General features: G+C 26.7%; 1 protein-coding gene across 5 annotated transcripts in view; it reads left to right on the top strand.

Annotated features, from left to right (window-relative positions):
• Positions 1–89: 89 nt before the first annotated feature.
• The window catches only part of LOC129969690 (POU domain, class 2, transcription factor 3-like), a 598,164-nt gene continuing 578,976 nt past the window's right edge, over positions 90–19,277 (top strand). The window contains exon 1 of one of the 5 annotated variants that reach the window (XM_056084363.1): positions 90–361. In XM_056084363.1, the coding sequence (XP_055940338.1) occupies positions 325–361 (37 nt within the window). In that variant the 5' untranslated portion in view covers positions 90–324. Of the gene's footprint in view, positions 362–10,611; positions 10,661–19,277 lie in introns of those variants that run through there. The other 4 variants (XM_056084362.1, XM_056084364.1, XM_056084367.1 and 1 more) reach the window with 4 other exon arrangements.

Genomic DNA, 19,277 nt, shown 5'->3' with positions numbered 1-19,277 from the left:
TATGACATATAAATGCATAAAAAGATTGAAAAAATTCAATTAAAAATATTTTTAACCATTTCATTACTTAAGGTCCTCTAAATTATTAATTTAAAAATGTTTAAAAACCAATTTAAAATCTTTTAAATTTTAAACTTTTAAAAAGTTTTGAAATCGATTATTCGGTTTCTTATCCAACCAATAAACATCCTGTTTTGTCATGAAAGAGCGGGAAAAAAAGAATGAAGGGTTAATATTTTAAAACACAAAATTTCGATTATAGATGCTAATCAATTTGGTATTTCCGTCAACTTCCGGCCGTCGAATTCAGTATGATTATTCAAGATGGCGGACAATAAGTCTGTGCCTGATTCACGGACAGGTAAGTTGCATGTTTTTGCATATTTATAGCTCGCTTAACATAATTTATTCATTTTTCTCCAAAGCACTAGTTTTTTTAAAATACACGTGACTTCCGTTCTCCTGTAAATGTATGAATTTTTTTTTAATAAATAAAAGTATGCGAGCTATAGTAATTTCCATTGCCTTTAGTATCGGCGAATCTAGATGAGTAGGAAACCATGCTTTTTTTTTCTCTCGGTCATGACATGTGTATTTATGTTTACACGCGCGCCGTGCGGCTGGTAGTCATGTGTGAAAATAATCGGTTATTGTAGATATTTATTTATAAAAGTGGTATTAGATGTATATTTGTAAATTTTGCGTTTTTCTTTCAATTTTTGTGTTATTTAAATAGTATTTACTTGTAGTATATTTACATTTTCTACATATTCCACTCACGTGGTCAGTTTCTAAATACTACTAGATTCTGATTGGACAGAAGTGTTGAATGTGTGAAACGGTTTTTTTTTTCTTTTTTTTTTTCCCCATTCATTTTTATTGATAATAAAAACAAAATTGAGGATGCTTTTTCTTCTTACTCTAAAGGCATTCTGACATTTGAATTTATTGATCAGAAGATTTTTTTCTCCTTTTATTCATTTTTTTCCCGCGGGAAGGGAATATTTTGTTAAGAATTGGGAAAACTTTACTAAAAACATAAAATATTTTTTTTAATTTAATTTCTTTTTACATAGTATGAAATTTGAAGAATTATTTTATATTTTTATAAGGACTTCAGTTTTTTAATGATAATGAATTTATTCAACTTCTATAATGTGATGAATAATTTATTAAAAAGAATTGAATAAAATAGTTTTTGGATTTTATTTTATTATTTACTTTGATAAGATAATTAAGCATGTTATATATTTTCATTTAAAACAAAAAGAGTAGATTTTTATACTTAAAAAATTTTTGCCTTTTTTAAATAAAAACAACCTTGTTGATCTCATTATTTATAAGTTGAACTTTTTATTATTGATGTCATTTTGTTAGATACCTTAATTAAAGTTATAAATATTTTCATCTTTACACTGATTATATTCTGATACTTAATGCAATTTTCATTCATTTGTTCATTCTGTTTCGATACTTTAGATTTCTTTCAACTAATTATTTACATTTGGATATATTGCCCTTTTAAAGACAACTTTTAGCTATTATTAAAACATTTAGTTATGATTATATTTCACAGTTTAAAAATGTTTTAAAATTCTTTTAATAACTCATATATATAAAATGAAAACTATATATTTTTGAATTGCAATTAAAATAGCTAGGTAGATTGATTATTTTTTTTCCTTCAATTTTCTGATATTGCTGCTTCTTATTGGTGAATTTCCATTATTCATAATTGTTGTGGGTCTAAATCATTTTGGTTTATGTAAATGCATGCTTGTTTCTTTGGAAATTTTTATAAATCAGCTTTTGCCATCTATTTACAAAACAAATAATTTAATCATATCTCTAGCTTTTATCTTGATATATTGTGTATAGTTAGTAGTCATGTAGACATTGCAGATAGGAGTTTAGCATACTGTAATGATCCAATATATTTCTGATGCTTGTTATGAGATGGCAATGATTTCTGCAGCATTAAAAAAACAACAAAAACCAATTGTAGAATATTTGCCATACTTTAATTGATTTTAGCTAAGTAAATTTAAATTTCATTTATTTTTGTAGTAAATCATAGGGCACAATTCTTTGCATATTTATAGAAATTATAAGCAATTCATTCAATTTATGACTTTTAGATAAAGGTTAGAAGTGTTATTTCTTTTTGATATTATATTTAAAAAGGAAACATAGATGATTGTGTATACAAAAAATACTGGAAAAATATTATAAAATAACATTATGGCTTATTATTTTTATCTGATTCGTTCCCATCTAAAAGTTGAATGCTTTCTTTTAATATGGGATCCAAAAATGGCCTTTCTTTTTTAAAATGTTATGATATGTTGACTTGCAGTGATCATATTCTTAATGTACTGTCTCATAGTTATAATATATTCGCTTTCAGAGATTATCATTTTTCCTACTAATGCTGAATGGCTATAACACAAGTACCTTCTTGTCATAGTTATCTTTGTTTTTCCAATCTAAATATTGATGTTGTAAAATACTTAATTATTTTGTTATTTTATTGTATTAAAAAAATTGCTTTTTAAATTGTGATAAATTGAAAATTTTACTTTGATTCTTTTCATGTAAAATTTATTTTTACTTATTCAATTTTTTTATTATTTACCATTTCTAAAGACATAATATTTTCATTACCAATCTTATAATAGGTTTCATTGCATATACTAGAAATAAATATGAATCGACTTATTATTTCTAAACTACTGGCTTGAAATTTTTTGCTCAGTTATAAAATTAGAATATTTAAAGAGTATCTGTAGAAATATATATTATTGCAATTATTGTATATATTATATATAATGATATTGACTTATATTATATATAATGCAAATTGACATCAATGAAATATACTATATGAAAACGAGAGTTGCTGTTATTGATTCAGTTTCGTCCCATGTTAATTACTACTGTGCAGCTTTCTTAATTTCTCTCCCCTTCCTTCACATTGATTAATATCTTTATGTGGTACTTTTAGACTTTTAGAAGAGTTCCATAGCTTGAATGTTGACACTAATCCATCAACATTCACTTTAAAAGATTAATGGCTAAGATTTAGTATATTTTGTAAGAGTTCCTGCAAATGGGAAAGTATTTTATATATACGCCTACATTATATATATCAAGTTGTCAAATTCAAGCTGACTTTGAGATGTTAAGTCCCAGAATCTTTATTATTTGCCAATTTATTTTTACTTATTCTTACTTTAAGTTTTTAGTGATTATATCGGAAGAATTAGTGTAAAATGATGACTTCTTCAGGTCTGATTGCATTCATTATGTTCATGAAGCAGAATTAAGCATTTCTATAAAGTCCAGTTAATTAAAACTAAACGATCTGACTTCAGTGAATTGATCCATATATATAATGGAAAATTCAATCCAAATAGACAAAATATGAAAGCATTGTTATCTTTCTCAAAATATACGATAAATGACCATAAAAAAGAACTAAATTATGAAATGATCTTCATAAAAGTCCCATCAATGAGAGATATGTGCAGCTATCATGAGTATTCATAAATCGGATCTTTGTGTTATGCTACTGTTTAACCAGGACTTCAGCCACAGAATAAATTTTTTTTCTCTTACTGCTTCTTGCCTAACTGGGGGAAATGAAAAAGAGATACAGAAAGTATAAATAAAACTTAGAGTATTCACCATAAAAATACAGTTTTAATTTCTTAAGATGTGTCATTCATAAACTTCTAAATAACTGCTGCAAACATCTTAAATCATTAATGCTTTTTAGTTGATAAAAATTATACTTTTAGCAAAATAATAATTACTTATTAAAAATAGCAATAAATATGCTGACAGAGAATAGTTTTGATTTTAGTGCTATAATGCTATACTTTGAATAAATGAGCAAAAAAAATTATGTAATTTATTTTTATTATTTTTTTTATGAAACTTGGTTGAAAGTAACATCTAAATTAATGATGATGCTGCATTTTGGAAAGTAATAGGCATTTTTTGTACTTATTATAAATAAATATAAATTTAAATAATATATATATATTGCAATTCATATTTATGAATTACCTATTAAAAAGTTAGTCCTGCATATTATAAAATAAAACAATTTTTTCCATATACTTTTTAATTTCATTGCTTATATATCATTAAAGACTATTATATAATTCCATTTCATTCTAATATCTGAATTTCTGTGCTTAGTAATTTATTCCAAATTTATATAAATTTAAGATATTAAAGAAAAGTATTTTGTTTGTAAATGATTAAAAAAAAAAAAAACTTTTTGCACAAATTTCTTATTAAGTGAAACAACACAAGACTTCATTGAGAAACCTGCAGTAGTTATGTATTAATGAATTTGCATTGACTGCGAAATACTTTTTTTTAAAACATAGTTTGTTTTCCTTTCATGTTGTCAAGGGGATTCCATTTATTATACCTCCTAGGGAATTTTTTTTTCTTTTCTTTTAAACCAAAATTAATGATTGTTTGCTTTTAAAATAATGATTCTATATACAAAATGCAAAATGAAGTTTGTTATATATTTTAAAATTTGATAGATCTGATTTCAATTCTAATCAGCAATAATTTTGGCTAAATAGTTCTATTTTTTATAAAATTGTATTATTTTTCATCTACAAAATGTTTTTAATATTAACTTTTGTAAATATGTTTTTTTTTTTTTTTTCATTAAGTCTTATCAGCTTGTTTTTAGTCAAATTTTCAAGTACTTTTCAGAAGTTAAAAATTAAAACACATTTTTGTTCAGTATTTGTCCTTTAAACTATATATTACTTTTTATTTGAAAAAAGATTCAGAACCTTGCACATTCTATTTTATTGGGAGCCAAAAAAAAAAAAAAAAAAAAAAGATTGCTATGGATTGTGTCCATGTTTACTTAAAAAAATAATATTAAAAAAAAATTACATTCAGATATGAAAAATACAAAAACCTTCTTGTAAATTTTCATTCAATAAAATGTTGAATAATATTTTATTTTTAAAAGTATTCATTTGTATGATTTCACAAATGATCCCAGTTATAATGATCTAAAACTAATATAAATATTTTCTAAATTTCATAATTGAAGTGGAATGGTTGTTAAGATTTGATGAAATAAATGCTGTAAAAAGATTTAATTAAATATAATTAGCTGTTATCAAATAAACACTTTCACCGTCCAGAAATGAAAGCAGAAAAAGTGTTTTAAGAATAAATAAAATTTGTCGTATTTTTTTTATTGCCTAATTGTAATTTGAATACAGCATTATAAAAAAGAGGGGGGGGGACATGAAGATTAACTGGCTTTCTGAGTATTTGAAATACTCCTTTTAAAAATATTATTTAATTTGTAAATTCTATAAAGATTCATGCATTTTGTGTTTATACTTTCGACCACTGATTTTGATAAAATTAAATAAATACTCTAAATGATTTTCTTTAAGTAGTTCCGATAAGTAAATTGTGAGAAATTAAAAGAAATTCGGCGGCCAAATATTTATTTTCATAAAATATATAACCAATGCCCATGAATCATTATCTCGACAGCAATTTTCGCTAAGTTTACATTGGAATGCGTGCATTCTTCTTGTCTCACAGTAGCTGTTAAATATGTGAAAGTGCTTTAAATACAGCGATATTAGCAATGCAGTTGGCGAAAAATCTGATTTCCAAGATCAATCTTGAATATTTTCGCCTGTTTTGGCTGCTAACGAAGATATGCTTTTATTGAAATAATATTACCATTATTTTTAAAATGATAGCTTAAAAATGTTTTTCCGGTTTAAATCTCATCTGAAAAAAAATCGGAGATGTAGAATATTACGAGTTTGTTTGTTTGATCTTTTATGTTAACGAAAATTTTCAATTTATTGCTTGTCAATTTTTGCATTTGTATTTAAATTTTCCGTTTTATATATGGTACCGTAAATATTAAAAATAATGTGAAATTGCTAGCAAGATTTCTTTTTATTTGTATTTGGGAAAGAGAAAAGCGCTTTTTTCAGCTTTCTGTTATCGAACCGTAATATTTTCTTTTCAAGTTCATTTACTTTTCGAATAATTATTCTGAACATGAATTTTCATTTTTTAAAAAAACTTTTATTTTGTCAACATACAGTGCAGAATATCATTCGCGGATTTAGCTTTAAATGGCTGTTGATAACTTCTATTTTAACTAACGAAACCAAAAAAATCTTTACTTTTTTGAATCGTGTATTTTAAATCAGCGTTGTAATTTATGACTTTTAACTACGCTAATTATTTTTGGCTTTGAATGATAAAGGCATTTACATTAAAGATTCAAAATTCTTACCTAAAAAGAACATCGAAAACCTGTATACATATTTTTGACTTTAACTGCAAACTTTGGGTTTAACTCCTGCAAATTTCGGATGCACACACATTGTAACTGCCCATAATAATGAAATAATTCTTATACAAATTCATTTACCATTTCCGAATCTTTATATACACGGTAATCACTACACTTTGCTTTCTAGTTTCGGCTTTAAAAGATAACTGTTTTCTTTTACAATTACTGTTTTTAAATCCAATTCAACTACATTTCAGTTACATGAAAATTTATTTTAGATCACATCCAAGATTTTTTATATGGGTTGAATAAATACATCTTCTAGATTTCTCCATATTGTAAACTTGAGCGTCATTAGCTTAAAATCAATCTAATTAAAATACGATCCAAATAATACAACTTGTAGAACTAATAAAATAATACGAAGTTTTTGATAGATATATTTTTTTAACGAAACATTGTTTGCCTTATTGCCACTGAAATTATAAAGCGGAATCAACAGCTTATAATGTTTCTAGCTTGGATACTTCAAGATGCCAATTAAAATTGTTCGAGGACACAAATACATTTCCGTCAAATAGGGTCAGTGCATTAGGTTTAAACTGCCACAATTGCTTCAGATCAATTGATTCAATGAAAAACATCGTTGGTCTGCTTGTGGAGCTTCAGGTCCAGATTAAACGATTGCAGAAGATTCCACATGTAAAGGCTCAAACTTATGAAATATATCTTTAATAGGTATTTTTCAATTAAATAACGAGATTTTAATGCAATATACATTAACAAATAGCCGGAGAAGATTAATCGAGTAACAGTATCAAAACAGATGATAATTGTAATATAGATTGTTAAAGCTATCAAATTATAGATGCATAGACGTAACGGAGTTAAGTGTTTATATTCTAAATTACAAAGACACTGATAATCTGAGTTTCTTCCATTTTCTACAATATTACTAATTGAAAATAATTATTGTATTGAATATTTAAATTTAGACAACTTATTAAAAGTTTTTTCTTGCAACTGGAGTTTTTAAATCATTAATTAATGCTTTATTTATTTTCTTACAAGTATATTTTGTATGTAAAGAGGCGTTCCGAATTTTTTTCAAATGAAAGGGAATGTTGTGTGTAAAAGTTTTATGTAGCTTTTGTCTAATGAAGAACTTAAACTCTACTTCTTATAAACAAGAATATGTGTGTGTTGACTCCCTACAGGCCAAATTGTTTGATCCAGATATACTAAATTTTACACATAGGTACTTTGGAAAGTAGAAATGTGCACAACGGAGTGATTTTTTATAGAATTTTAATTAATTAAAAATTAAATGAGATTTTCGTGTTTTTTTTCTTGATATTTTACTAAACTATCCAAGAAATTATCGTTTCCGTGATTCAAAAATTTATCGTTTGCTTAAGATTCTTTTATCTAGATTTAACTTTAAACATATTTTTAAGTATATTTCTTAACAGTAATTTTATTACTGTAAATGAAATCGAAATCGTTTCCATTGTTTCATCATGTATTTGATTGAGTGGTTTTCTTCTATTGTTGAAAGCTAAAAAAGGTTTCTATATGATATCTGTGTAGTTTAGAGGACGAACCATCGAGATTGGTCTACTCAAAACTTTTTCGCATATTCCCTAATAAAGAAGTTATCCTCATCTTCGCAAAAAATTCTGGACTTTGGGTGAAGCAGAAAACGCCTTGGCGTACAGTAGTAAAGAAATATTAGATTTTGACACGAATTTAGTATTTTTACTGAATCTATCGTGTAATTCTTGGCGAGTTTTTTTGGCGATAAATAACTGGCATGCGGTCAATAGTATCCGAAAATCAAATTTGTGTTTTTCATACGTTTTTCCCTTTTGATTGAAATCAAAATTTAACATAGTACTGCAATTGCAGTCTCAAATTCATCTACCAAATGTGATATATTTAAATTATTACGATTTTGAGTTATCTTTTTTACATACTTCTGAAAATACAAACCGATGAACGATCAACCGCTTGTTGAATTTGGCTCAAATTTGGATGATGTCTACTCTGTAGATGTTAAATCTGTGTACTGAATTTTACACATCTATATCTTTTAGTTTTGTAGTTATAGAGTTAACTTATATTCGAACAACCGGACAGACAAACTTCCTCTGGAAGGATTTATTATTGACTGAAATCTATAAATTTGGTGTAAAAACCATACATGGAATTTCATCCGCCTAGTTCAGAGCTTTTTGAGTTATCTTTGTTACAGACAAACTGATATTTTCCAAAAAAACGTCTTTCTCATACTCTGAGAGGTCTAAACCATGGAGATCCGTCAAAATCTGAAGTCCGAATTTTTTGACAGTTGCAATACCTTTTTCTTTTTTTTCATGTTCGAGAAAGGAATAAAAAAAAGTGAAGTTACCATTAAATTTAAAAGGTAGATAAATCAATAATAGCGCTCTGATGTCATGAATTGATCTCCAATAGAAATCATGAATTTTAATCTAAATGATTCATTTAAAATTAATTATGACTCATTTTTCCGGTGAACCATATGCTCACCAAAGGCGGTTAGTATTGAATAAGTTTGTGTTTAAAATATGCTTTTAAAAAAATATTATGACAAATAATATGAATAATATAATATGAATAATAATAATATGAATATGAATAATATAATGACAAATTATATAATAATATTATGACAAATTATAATATTATTACAAATAATATGATGATTTTTCTGAAGTGCGTTCATTTTCTTTCATTGAATCAGAGAAATTTTAATTGAATAATCCTATGATATACTTCTTAAACTATGAAATATACTCTGTAATGCGTGAATTTTAAATGATTCTTTTTTTTTCTCCAACTTTTATATTTTTTTATGAACGTGCTTCGAATTAGCCTATATATTATTGGATTAAATTGAACTTCTTCAAATTTTAATTTAAAAGAATAGAAAATTAGAAAGGCGCAGAGCTCAATGCACATAATTAAATAAAATTTCTAAAATAATTTGAGTTTCTTAGTACTAAAATTTTAAATTACTTTGTTGAACAATCATTAAGACTAAGTTACCAATAAAAGATTCAGTTGAAATTTTACATAATCAATAATTCTTGCGAACCAACTAGTCTTCAAAGGTGACTAGTGATAACTAAAAGGAAATTCGATTAAAAATAATTGTTTTTAACATTTTGGCGACATTTTAAAAATAAAATTAAGATTTAATTCTTATTTACTTTTTGTTAATAAATGCTGAAAGTAAAGTTCCATTAAGAAATTACGGAGCACGAATATTTATCTACGGCTCAATCTTTCAAGCTTTTCGTCAGTTCCTGTGTAGCTTTTCAAGACAAAGTCAGTGAAAAACATGCTTATTTTTCTTATGTCAGACTTGGTGTCAATAGTTGATGGTGATGAGTATTTGTATTAGCAATTGAATGAGAGTCAGAAATTGAACTATGTTTCGCTGTAAGTAATTCAATAAATTGCTAAACGTCATCGTTAAACGGATAAATATATGCGAAATTGCAGAATTTTTCCTCTCTTTCTTCACTTATTTCAGTTATTATTTTGATTCGATTTCTTTATAAATTGTAAATAAGAACTGAATTAAGCTGTGTAATTTATGGACTGTTTCATTTTTTTAATTACAAAAAAATAGTTCATTCATTTTGTCAATGTTTAAATTTTTGCTGTTATTTATAACTTAAATTTTATTTACCAATACATTATGGAATATGAAATCTCAGTTGTTATAATTCTAGTCAGAACATGGCTATTGTTTTTTATAAAGAGAGCATCCATTATTCGTTTTACAGAATAAATGCAATCTCGAGAGGTTGCCGCTGCTGATTCTAAAAATATTCTTCCCGGTGCAGTTCTATATTGTAATTCTCCCATGAAAGCTGCAGTCTTACTGGTGAAAGCAGTGAGTGAGTACGTACCATCCTTCCTGCAAGAACAAAAGCTGTAATTCAGTCAGTTGGTGCGAAGGATGAATAACGAAGGGGCCCCATTTGGGGGCACACTTCTCCTTTTCGCTGATTATCTGTTGACCTTGATCCAATTTAGGCTGCTTTCTCCCTGTATATTTACTTAAAACTTTTTATCATTTACATTATTTATTGCTGCCTTCCTCCAATTCCACGTGTCGGGACGTTGACCTAGTGGGAGGCGTGGATTCCCGTTTCATTACGATAACAGAAAAGACGAGCGATTGTCGGCCCGTGTCGTTTTCCGAGCCTAATGTCTATTTGAATTCTATAGCTACCGAAACATCAGCTTTAATAGTAAATTTATCTGGCAGGTGGAATTTGACAGATTTCAGATAAACTTACCTGGAAGGTAATGTGGTTTAAAATCCTTTCTTCTTTTTCTAAACTTTCACTTTTTATGTTTCAACTGATTTTTTTTTTTTTTTGAAATCTTAAAGAATTTTTAATTTTGAATGAGGGTTTGTTGTATAGTTATGAGCCGAAGCGGGCAGATATGTTGGATTAGACCTGGTCGGTCTTGATTTTTGCTCCAGTTTGGAAAAAAATGTCATGGAAAGGAGATAAATATTATAATGAAAAAAAAAGAGCGATATTTAATTAAAAAAATTTAGTTATTGAAGCATCCTGCTTTTTAACAGACACAATAATTAATGCATAGAATATGGTCATCATTATATTAACTATAAAAAAAGTTAAAAGTCCAACGTATTATTATTAATCTTACATCTCGTTTCTTCTTTCATTAGCTTTTTCCCCATTATTTTTAGTAATTACCTTTTTAATCAATTTGGTTTTTTTTTTTTACCTTTCAGTTTCTTCTTATTTTTATATTTTTAACACTCCGCTACCTATATCCCTATATCTTACCGCTCTTCTATCTATATCCCCTACTATATATTTCCCTGGTTTGAAATTCAGAAAATTTCGACATTTAAAATGAGCTACAAATTATTTATTAAATTTAATTTAACTTGATAACTTGAAAGTTGAGAATTATTTATTTACAATAGATTAAAAAATACAATGGATCTTAAACCTTTCTTGGAATATATTTTTCGTTGTTTCGTGTCTTTTCTTCTTTTTTTCTTCTTCTGATAACACTTGCACTTTTAGTTCCAGCTTTGCATCGAAAAAAGTTGATAGAACGATATTAAAATAGTGCTAAAGCGTCCTTTTCTCATAGATTTATTGGAAAATGTACATAGTACAATAATATGCTGCAAATTTCGCTTTAAATAAAAGGAAAATCGTTTGATTTGTGTTCTTTATGTTTCTCCTATAAATTTGACTTCCAAAAATTCTCAAGTCTTTTTAATATTTAACTAGATACTATCTTACATTTTTTCCCGTATTTTCACTATAAACATTTTATTTATGTGTGATATATCTAATTTAAGGAACAGAAAATAATATTTCCGAAAACTTTTTTTTATGCACTTAATGGTTTTATGATAAATAAATAAAGAAAAGATAAAATCTTGATTTGTTGAAACAAACAAAAAGATAATAATGAGTTGGCTATGCACAAAAAATGCAATTTCTTTCTGCAGATAAAGTTGTTTATCTGGAAGATCCGTTGAAATAATGTAAAAAATACACCACGAAATAAAAGATTTTTAAAATTATTAATAAATTACATAAAAATAATTTTTCCGTATTAGCTCACCTATATGAAGTAATATGATATGTATTTTTCTACAGTTTAAAGGCATTCTTTAGTCCCCAATAGTTATCACGATAGATGATCTATAAATTAAATGTATATTTCATTTAATATTCTTTATGATAAAATATGCTCTAAATGAGGAATTAATAAATAACAATACAATTAATTAATTAAAAATGCCTTTTTAATTTATCTTATTTATTTATTTAAATTAATTGCTTTGTGATTTAATTTCTCGAAACTTGATTCTCTTTAAGAATACAGCGAATTAAATAAATTGCCATAAATTTTCTTTTAAAAATAACTCATCAATATGCATTGCATATATTAGGCACAATTCAAAAATACAGTTCTCTTTAAAGCTACATACACTATGACAAAGATTAATAATACTTCGAAAAATATGCCATTATATTTCTCGTTAAAAAATGATATCTTTTAAATTAAATAATGTTTGGTTGGTTGTAATGAAAAAAAGAAGTAATGAATTTATTTGATTACACTTTAAAAAGTTATAAAAAACAGAGTATTTGACAAATGTGAAATTTTAAGATGGTAATGTTTGTAATCTGAATACGATCTATAATTTGTGTACTAGAAAATATTTGAAGAGCTGGCCGTTGAATTTAGAATTGCCAATTTTGGCCTTGGTTATTACTTGGGTAATAAATGCTCATAAAGAAAAGTTTTACTTTTTTCAAAGTTTTAATTAAAAAATGATTGAAATATGCTCCATATATGTTCAATAACATCACAGCAGATTATTGCACAAAAACAATTTTGAAACCATTTTTTAAAAAAACATTCATACCTAAATTTTTAATGATTTCTGTGCAATTTCTTTTCATGTTTTAAGTATATTTTTTAAAAGATTGAAATGTATTTTGCAATAATATTGTTCATTGTGTTAATTACTGCATTCGTACATATTCGCGTTTGCGATGATATTTAATATAGTTTTTGTAATTACATTACCGTTGTAGCAAGCCAGAAGAAATTTTTAAAAATAGTTTGAAGAAGCGAATAAACCTAAAACATTGTCATATTACTGTGTATCGAGTTAGATATTGAAATTTTTTTTTTAGTTCTCTTAGCCCTTAAACACTGTAATATAATTTTTTTCAAACCTTTTTTGTTAATTTGTGATTTTGGCTTTATGCAATAATACTAAAATTAACTCTTTTATGTACAAGAGTAGAAAAAAAATCTCATTAAAATGAAACTTTTTATATGGAAAATAACTTTGTTATGCGAAGTATGCAACAGTGAATGAAATGGCATAAATATTTAGATATTAGCACAGTTTATTTTCGATTGAATATTACTATGAACCACTCAAATGCATTCAATGTGTATACACTTCAGTCCAAATTTGCAATTTGGCGTGGTCGATGTGTAATTTTTTTTTTTTTTTTATCTTCTAAAGATCTTATTTCCTTCATTATCATTTTTTGCAAAACTTAATATACAATAATTTGTATTGCCTTCGACGTGTATATGCGTCATCTCTTGAATTTAAAAAGAGAGATTTGACAGACTTTAAAAAATAAATTCCGCTATTAAGTTGTTAATTTCTTGAAAGCAGCTTCTTCGAAGCATTATTAGCTTCTTAAAAAAGGAAGATTTTTTTTTTTTTTTAAGCTTAGTTCAGTTAAAATTAATTGAAATATTATGTGGAATCTTGTATTTTTGTGTGAAAGAAAACAATTAATTTAATTTCTGCATTGCGGGAATTTATTTATATTCTTTCCATGTATCTTTACTATGACGTAATTACTACGTCATTTGTTTTCAGTCTCTAACTCGGTTTTCACGATCTGGTTTAATAGAGTACGTATACAACATGAAAACGTGACTCCATTCTTTCTATTGGTTGTTCTTCAAGACCACTATTTTTAGGTGATAACAACCTAGGTTGACGCTATCAATTGTCAGAGAATGTATCTGCCATCTGACAGTTTTTTTTCTTTTTTGTTGCTCTTGTTTATGAAAACATTTTTTATAACAATTTATTATTCTTTTACTTGAATATATCTTTATTTGATATTTTTTATTATTATTTTGTGATAATTTACAACATAAAAATACTTTAGCAAAAGAAATGAAAAAAATTTTCTGCATTTGACGTAAAAGAGAAAAAAGTTGGGAAAAAATTTCACAATTCAGTTTAAAAAAAGTGAAAACTATTAATTAATATGAAAACATTTCTTGGCAGATTTTTATTTCATAAATCCGAATAAAATAAAGCAATGGCAGAAAATTGAATATTTTTTAATAATTAAATTTGGAGGATATAAAAAAAGGCATTCAAAAGATTTGGAGAAATAAAAATAAAAATATAAATAACTGTTAAACTGTACATGCATTTTTTTTTCATTCGCCTTTTTACTTATTTACTATTAAAAAAAGTTTACAAAGTAACTACAGAAAACATGAATTTTCAAAAGCATACAACAATTTAAAAGGATAACAAACTGTATTCTACATTTTTAAAATAAGGAAAATCAAAGAACGAGTCATTGAATCATTCAATCAAAGAGCGAGTCATTGATGAACAGTCATTACCATCTGTCTTTTTTTCCCCCCGCCCTAATTTTTTTTTTTTTTTTTTCCATATAAAAACTCATGATCTTTAGAATGTGTGATTAGTATTCGCCTGTTCTGTACACTCCATTTTGAGAGAATTCTCAAAGACGCTACTTCACTGTACATTCTGTATGAAAAAAAAAAAAAAAAAAAAAAAAAAAAAAAAAAACCGCGATAGAATTCCCCGCCCCAACCACTGTGCCGATTTTTTTTTTTTTTTTTTTCTTTTTCATATGAATGCTTATGGCTCCCAAAATATGTCATCAGTGGTTGTCTTCCCTACATCATCTTACATTTTCGAGATGATGTTAAGCACAGGAAGGGAGAAATTCCAAAAATTCGATTCCACTGTGTCTTCCCTATGGGAAAAAAAAAAAAAAAAAAAAAAAAAAACCATGACAGAATTCTGCAACTGTAATCACTGCACCGATTGCTGCTGTTATTGAATATGAAAGCACTTAATTAAGCACTCCTATTAAGCGTCATCAAAGGACAGCTGCTCACCCCCGTCTAATGTTTCGAAAGATCACAAAATAAAATTTGAAAGCTGAATTATTATTATATTAAAGATTACTAATTATTAAGTTTTTATTATCTTGCAGATATTGCTAATCAATCAGAATGCTTTAATCAAGTTTAATTTAAATTAGTATTGTTAGAATATTAGATATCAAAATTTATTTACATGGCTAGATTAATACTGTCAATATGGTTCATGGTGGCAATACTATTAATTTACCAAAGGCTTAAACATGAAAAACATGAAATAGTAATGTTGTACATTCAACCCCCTTGTAACGTGAATTCGCATAATGGGATGAAAAAATTATTACTATTTCTTATGCAGTTTGATAAGCTTACGATAAATTATTTATTAATTTTATTTTTGTTTAGAAAAATAAAGTCATTTGCTTGTATAAGAAAAGTGTATGTGATTGTTTTTGAAAAATAATAATGCACAATTATATTTATGCTAAAAGCAACCATAAAGGATTACCCCTAGTCGGCCAAAGCATCAGGAGTAATATGAATTCAGAGGCCATCACCGGGTATACTTAAGTCTCTTCCTCAGGGAGTACATCCCGTCATCATTGGAAATAAACTCAACTTCTAACCATTTCTATACCCTGCAAGATAGAGCAACTTGCTTATTTATCTGGTGACCGCATCCACGTACTTGCCATGCTTCTGGAAGGAATTGTTTAAAGAAGCAAAAGGAAAATATTTTTATTAACTTTTCATTACATATAGTTTTGTGTATAGTTAAAATAAAGTAATTGACACTAATAGTCTTTAATAAAATAAATATTAGACTTGCTTCCATTTCATGATAATATGCACATTTACTATTATGTTTGAATTTACATACATTTCTTCGATATTGCATGTTTTGCTTAACGCGATTTCCTATTACATGAAATGGAATATAACCTTCCTCGTTTTAGGGGAAATCCACTGTATTTCAAAATTTTCAATATGAATTTAACTTTTGACTAGAATGGGCTTTCTTTAAAGTTAAATCATGAGCATCTGATTGCCCGAAACCATCCAAAACGTCATCACAGGGTTAAAAAAAAGTCATCAGTTTTGGGATGAATTCGTTTCTTTCAGAACTTGAGAGCGGCATCAGAACTGAGAATCTGGGTTGGTGAATTGCAAATTCGAACCCCAGTTCTACCGAAGATTCATCTTATATTTGAACTCCATGTGCATTAAATTTGTTGGAGGTCAAGTATTCTTAAATGGAATGGCATGGGAATTCGAAGTATGAAGCGTCAGATCTAATATTGTAATCATCTGTTTCTGATTGTAGTTCAACAAGACGAAGTTCTCAAAGTTTCATAATGGGATGTTAATTTGCCAAATAAACAATGATTAAGAATTTTATAATGCTCTTTTCTAACTAATAAATTCAAATTATCGCAACCAATCTTATCTGAATAACTTTTATAAAACTTCAAAACTACAATAAATAGCAGGTAACAATGGCAAACATATCATGTTAAGAGAACACTAATATAATTAAATGAAGCAAAAAATGTGTTACAGTGTGCTTCAAAATTAATAGTAAATGCCGATTTTTGAATCGGAATCATTTCTTATGAAATCGTCATTGATAGAGAAAAAACACGCTTTACTTAATATTTTATAGCTTCATAATTTTTGATAGATGCTTAAAAAGTAAGACGATGAATCAATTGAAATTTTAAAATCAGTTTTTGAATTTTCTTAAGATCTACATAATGTTACGATTTCATTGTAAATTTGAATTACGAATTATGTCAATTATTTTCACATAGAATAATACCTGATAAAATGATAGAGTAGTTTCAGAATAATTTACCAAATATGTTCGGCATTTTTTTTAATATACCTATATTGCGGCGCCCCCAGGAGTTGTTTCTAAAAAATATTTAATTTTTTTTAACCCTTTAAAGGGCCATTTTTTTCTAGTCATATTATGTTAAAATATTTTTAAGGTTTAAAATTAGAATAAGAAAAGGGATTCATTTAGCTTATTAGATAAATTTAATTTGATTCATTAATTAATTTGGTTAATTAATAATTAAATAACAAATCAAGACACATCATTTTATGTGAGATAAAGAACTGAAGCATCTAAGTTTCTGTCTTTCTAAAAAAATGTGTCAGAACTTATGCCAATCTACATAAATTCTTACAAAGATTGATAAATTTGGTGGGAAGCATACTTACCAAGGCCTTAGAAAGGGTTAATAATATTTACTGATTTTTTTTCTTTTTGATATTTTCATAATCTTACTAAATTAAAGATAAAACTATTCCTTTGATTCGATCTTAAAATCATATTCTGCTGTTGGTTGTAAAAAAAATCTGCTGTTCTTTCTGCGAATGCTGAAATCACGTCGAAAATTAACTTGGGCTCAGCTTATTACTATTGCTACAATCGGTGTGGAAAATTGCTTGATATGCATGGCAAAAATGACATAAAAATAGCTAAAATGGTGCATCTACATTTCTTTGTGGCCCATTCCTTTTTGTATCGAAAAATTAAAATATGGGAATCTATCAATTTCTTCCGATTTTTTGTTTCTGAAGTGATATTTTTGGATTTATTTTTTTAATCGTTTTTTAATTCGATTGAATCAAACACCTGCTGTCTACTACCTTTTACTTAAGTGTTTTTTTTTTAAATTTCCATTATTACATATATTTTATACACTTCCCATGTGCTTTTAGAAAACCATATCGCCAAAACCTGATAGATCAGCGTTCCTGCATTAAAATATGTTATAAGGATAAATTAAACAAACTAAAATTGCTTGCTTACTATTGTTAATATGTTGAATACTAAACATCTGTAATTAAATTTAAGAATTTCAGTTTATTAATAATACCGATTTTTAAAAAAATATCGGTATATATTTCTAGTTTTTAAATGGGTGAGTTGCCATTGATAATAATAAATCCAGTTTTTATTAAGTATATTTTCTTAATGTTTTAAAATTAATATATAAAAATACAGTATTAATCTGTATTTAGCATTTTTTTTGTCGTTTACAACACTTTTTATTAGTTCCTTCAAATTTTCAGAACTTTTATATGTGTCTTAGATTTCTTACCGTTTTCATCCTATTTGTATTTTGCAAAGTATAAAGGAAATGTAACATTCTATATTCATGCAAATATATTACAACTTTATTTCGTGTTTTGACAAATTCTTAGAATATGCGAAATTTTATGTTTACTATATCGTGCGGAAACATTTTACTTGTTTTCTTTTATTTAAATCATCAATGTATGTGTAAGTTGTTTCTCTTGTCGTCAACTTAAAGTGTTTTCGTTTTTGCTCCATTCAATTTCAGGTATCGTTATTATTTTTGTTGTTTACGCACAGAATTGGCATGTGTAATTTCGAATATATAATAATGATGTTGTATAATATACTCTAATACAGTATATAATATATTACGTGAATCGAATATTGTTTTTTTCCTTCGAAAAGTTGTGATTTATCCAGCTGTAGAAAGATACCGATGAAAGCAATTTTGTCCTTTTTCAAAAGCTACGCAAACAGTCATAAAAGAATCCTGTTTTCTGTTTGAATAAAAGGATCAATATTGTGCATATATTTTATTAAATCTTGTAACTGGTGTCCAGTTTATGTGTTTTCATTCATCGCTTACTTGTTTTCATTCATTTTATATCGTTTCTACAAAAATAAACTACGGAATGCATGAAATTTATTCGATACATTGAAATTGCTATTTTTCTTTAAAAAGGTAATTCAGGGTTAAGTCATTACCACCACACGCGTCCTTTCTGAAGAAATCCTCGTGAGTTGAGTTGAAGAAAAACGTGACTTTTCAAATTTGTTATTTTGCATTTGTGTATCAGCGAATTATAACTGGTGTCCAGTTTATGTATTTTCATTCATCGCTTACTTGTTTTCATTCATTTCATATCGTTTCTACAAAAATAAACTACGGAATGCATGAAATTTATTCCATACGTTGAAATTGCTATTTTTTTTTATAAAGGTAATTCAGGGTTAAGTCATTACCACCACACGCGTCCTTTCTGAAGAAATCCTCGTGAGTTGAGTTGAAGAAAAACGTGACTTTTCAAATTTGTTATTTTGCATTTGTGTATCAGCGAATTATAACTGGTGTCCAGTTTATGTATTTTCATTCATCGCTTACTTGTTTTCATTCATTTCATATCGTTTCTACAA

Source organism: Argiope bruennichi, chromosome 5, assembly GCF_947563725.1.
Source record: "Argiope bruennichi chromosome 5, qqArgBrue1.1, whole genome shotgun sequence".
Lineage (NCBI taxonomy): Eukaryota > Metazoa > Arthropoda > Arachnida > Araneae > Araneidae > Argiope > Argiope bruennichi.
The sequence above is the reverse complement of the archived record's forward strand: the minus strand, read 5'-3'. Positions and strand labels throughout refer to the sequence as shown.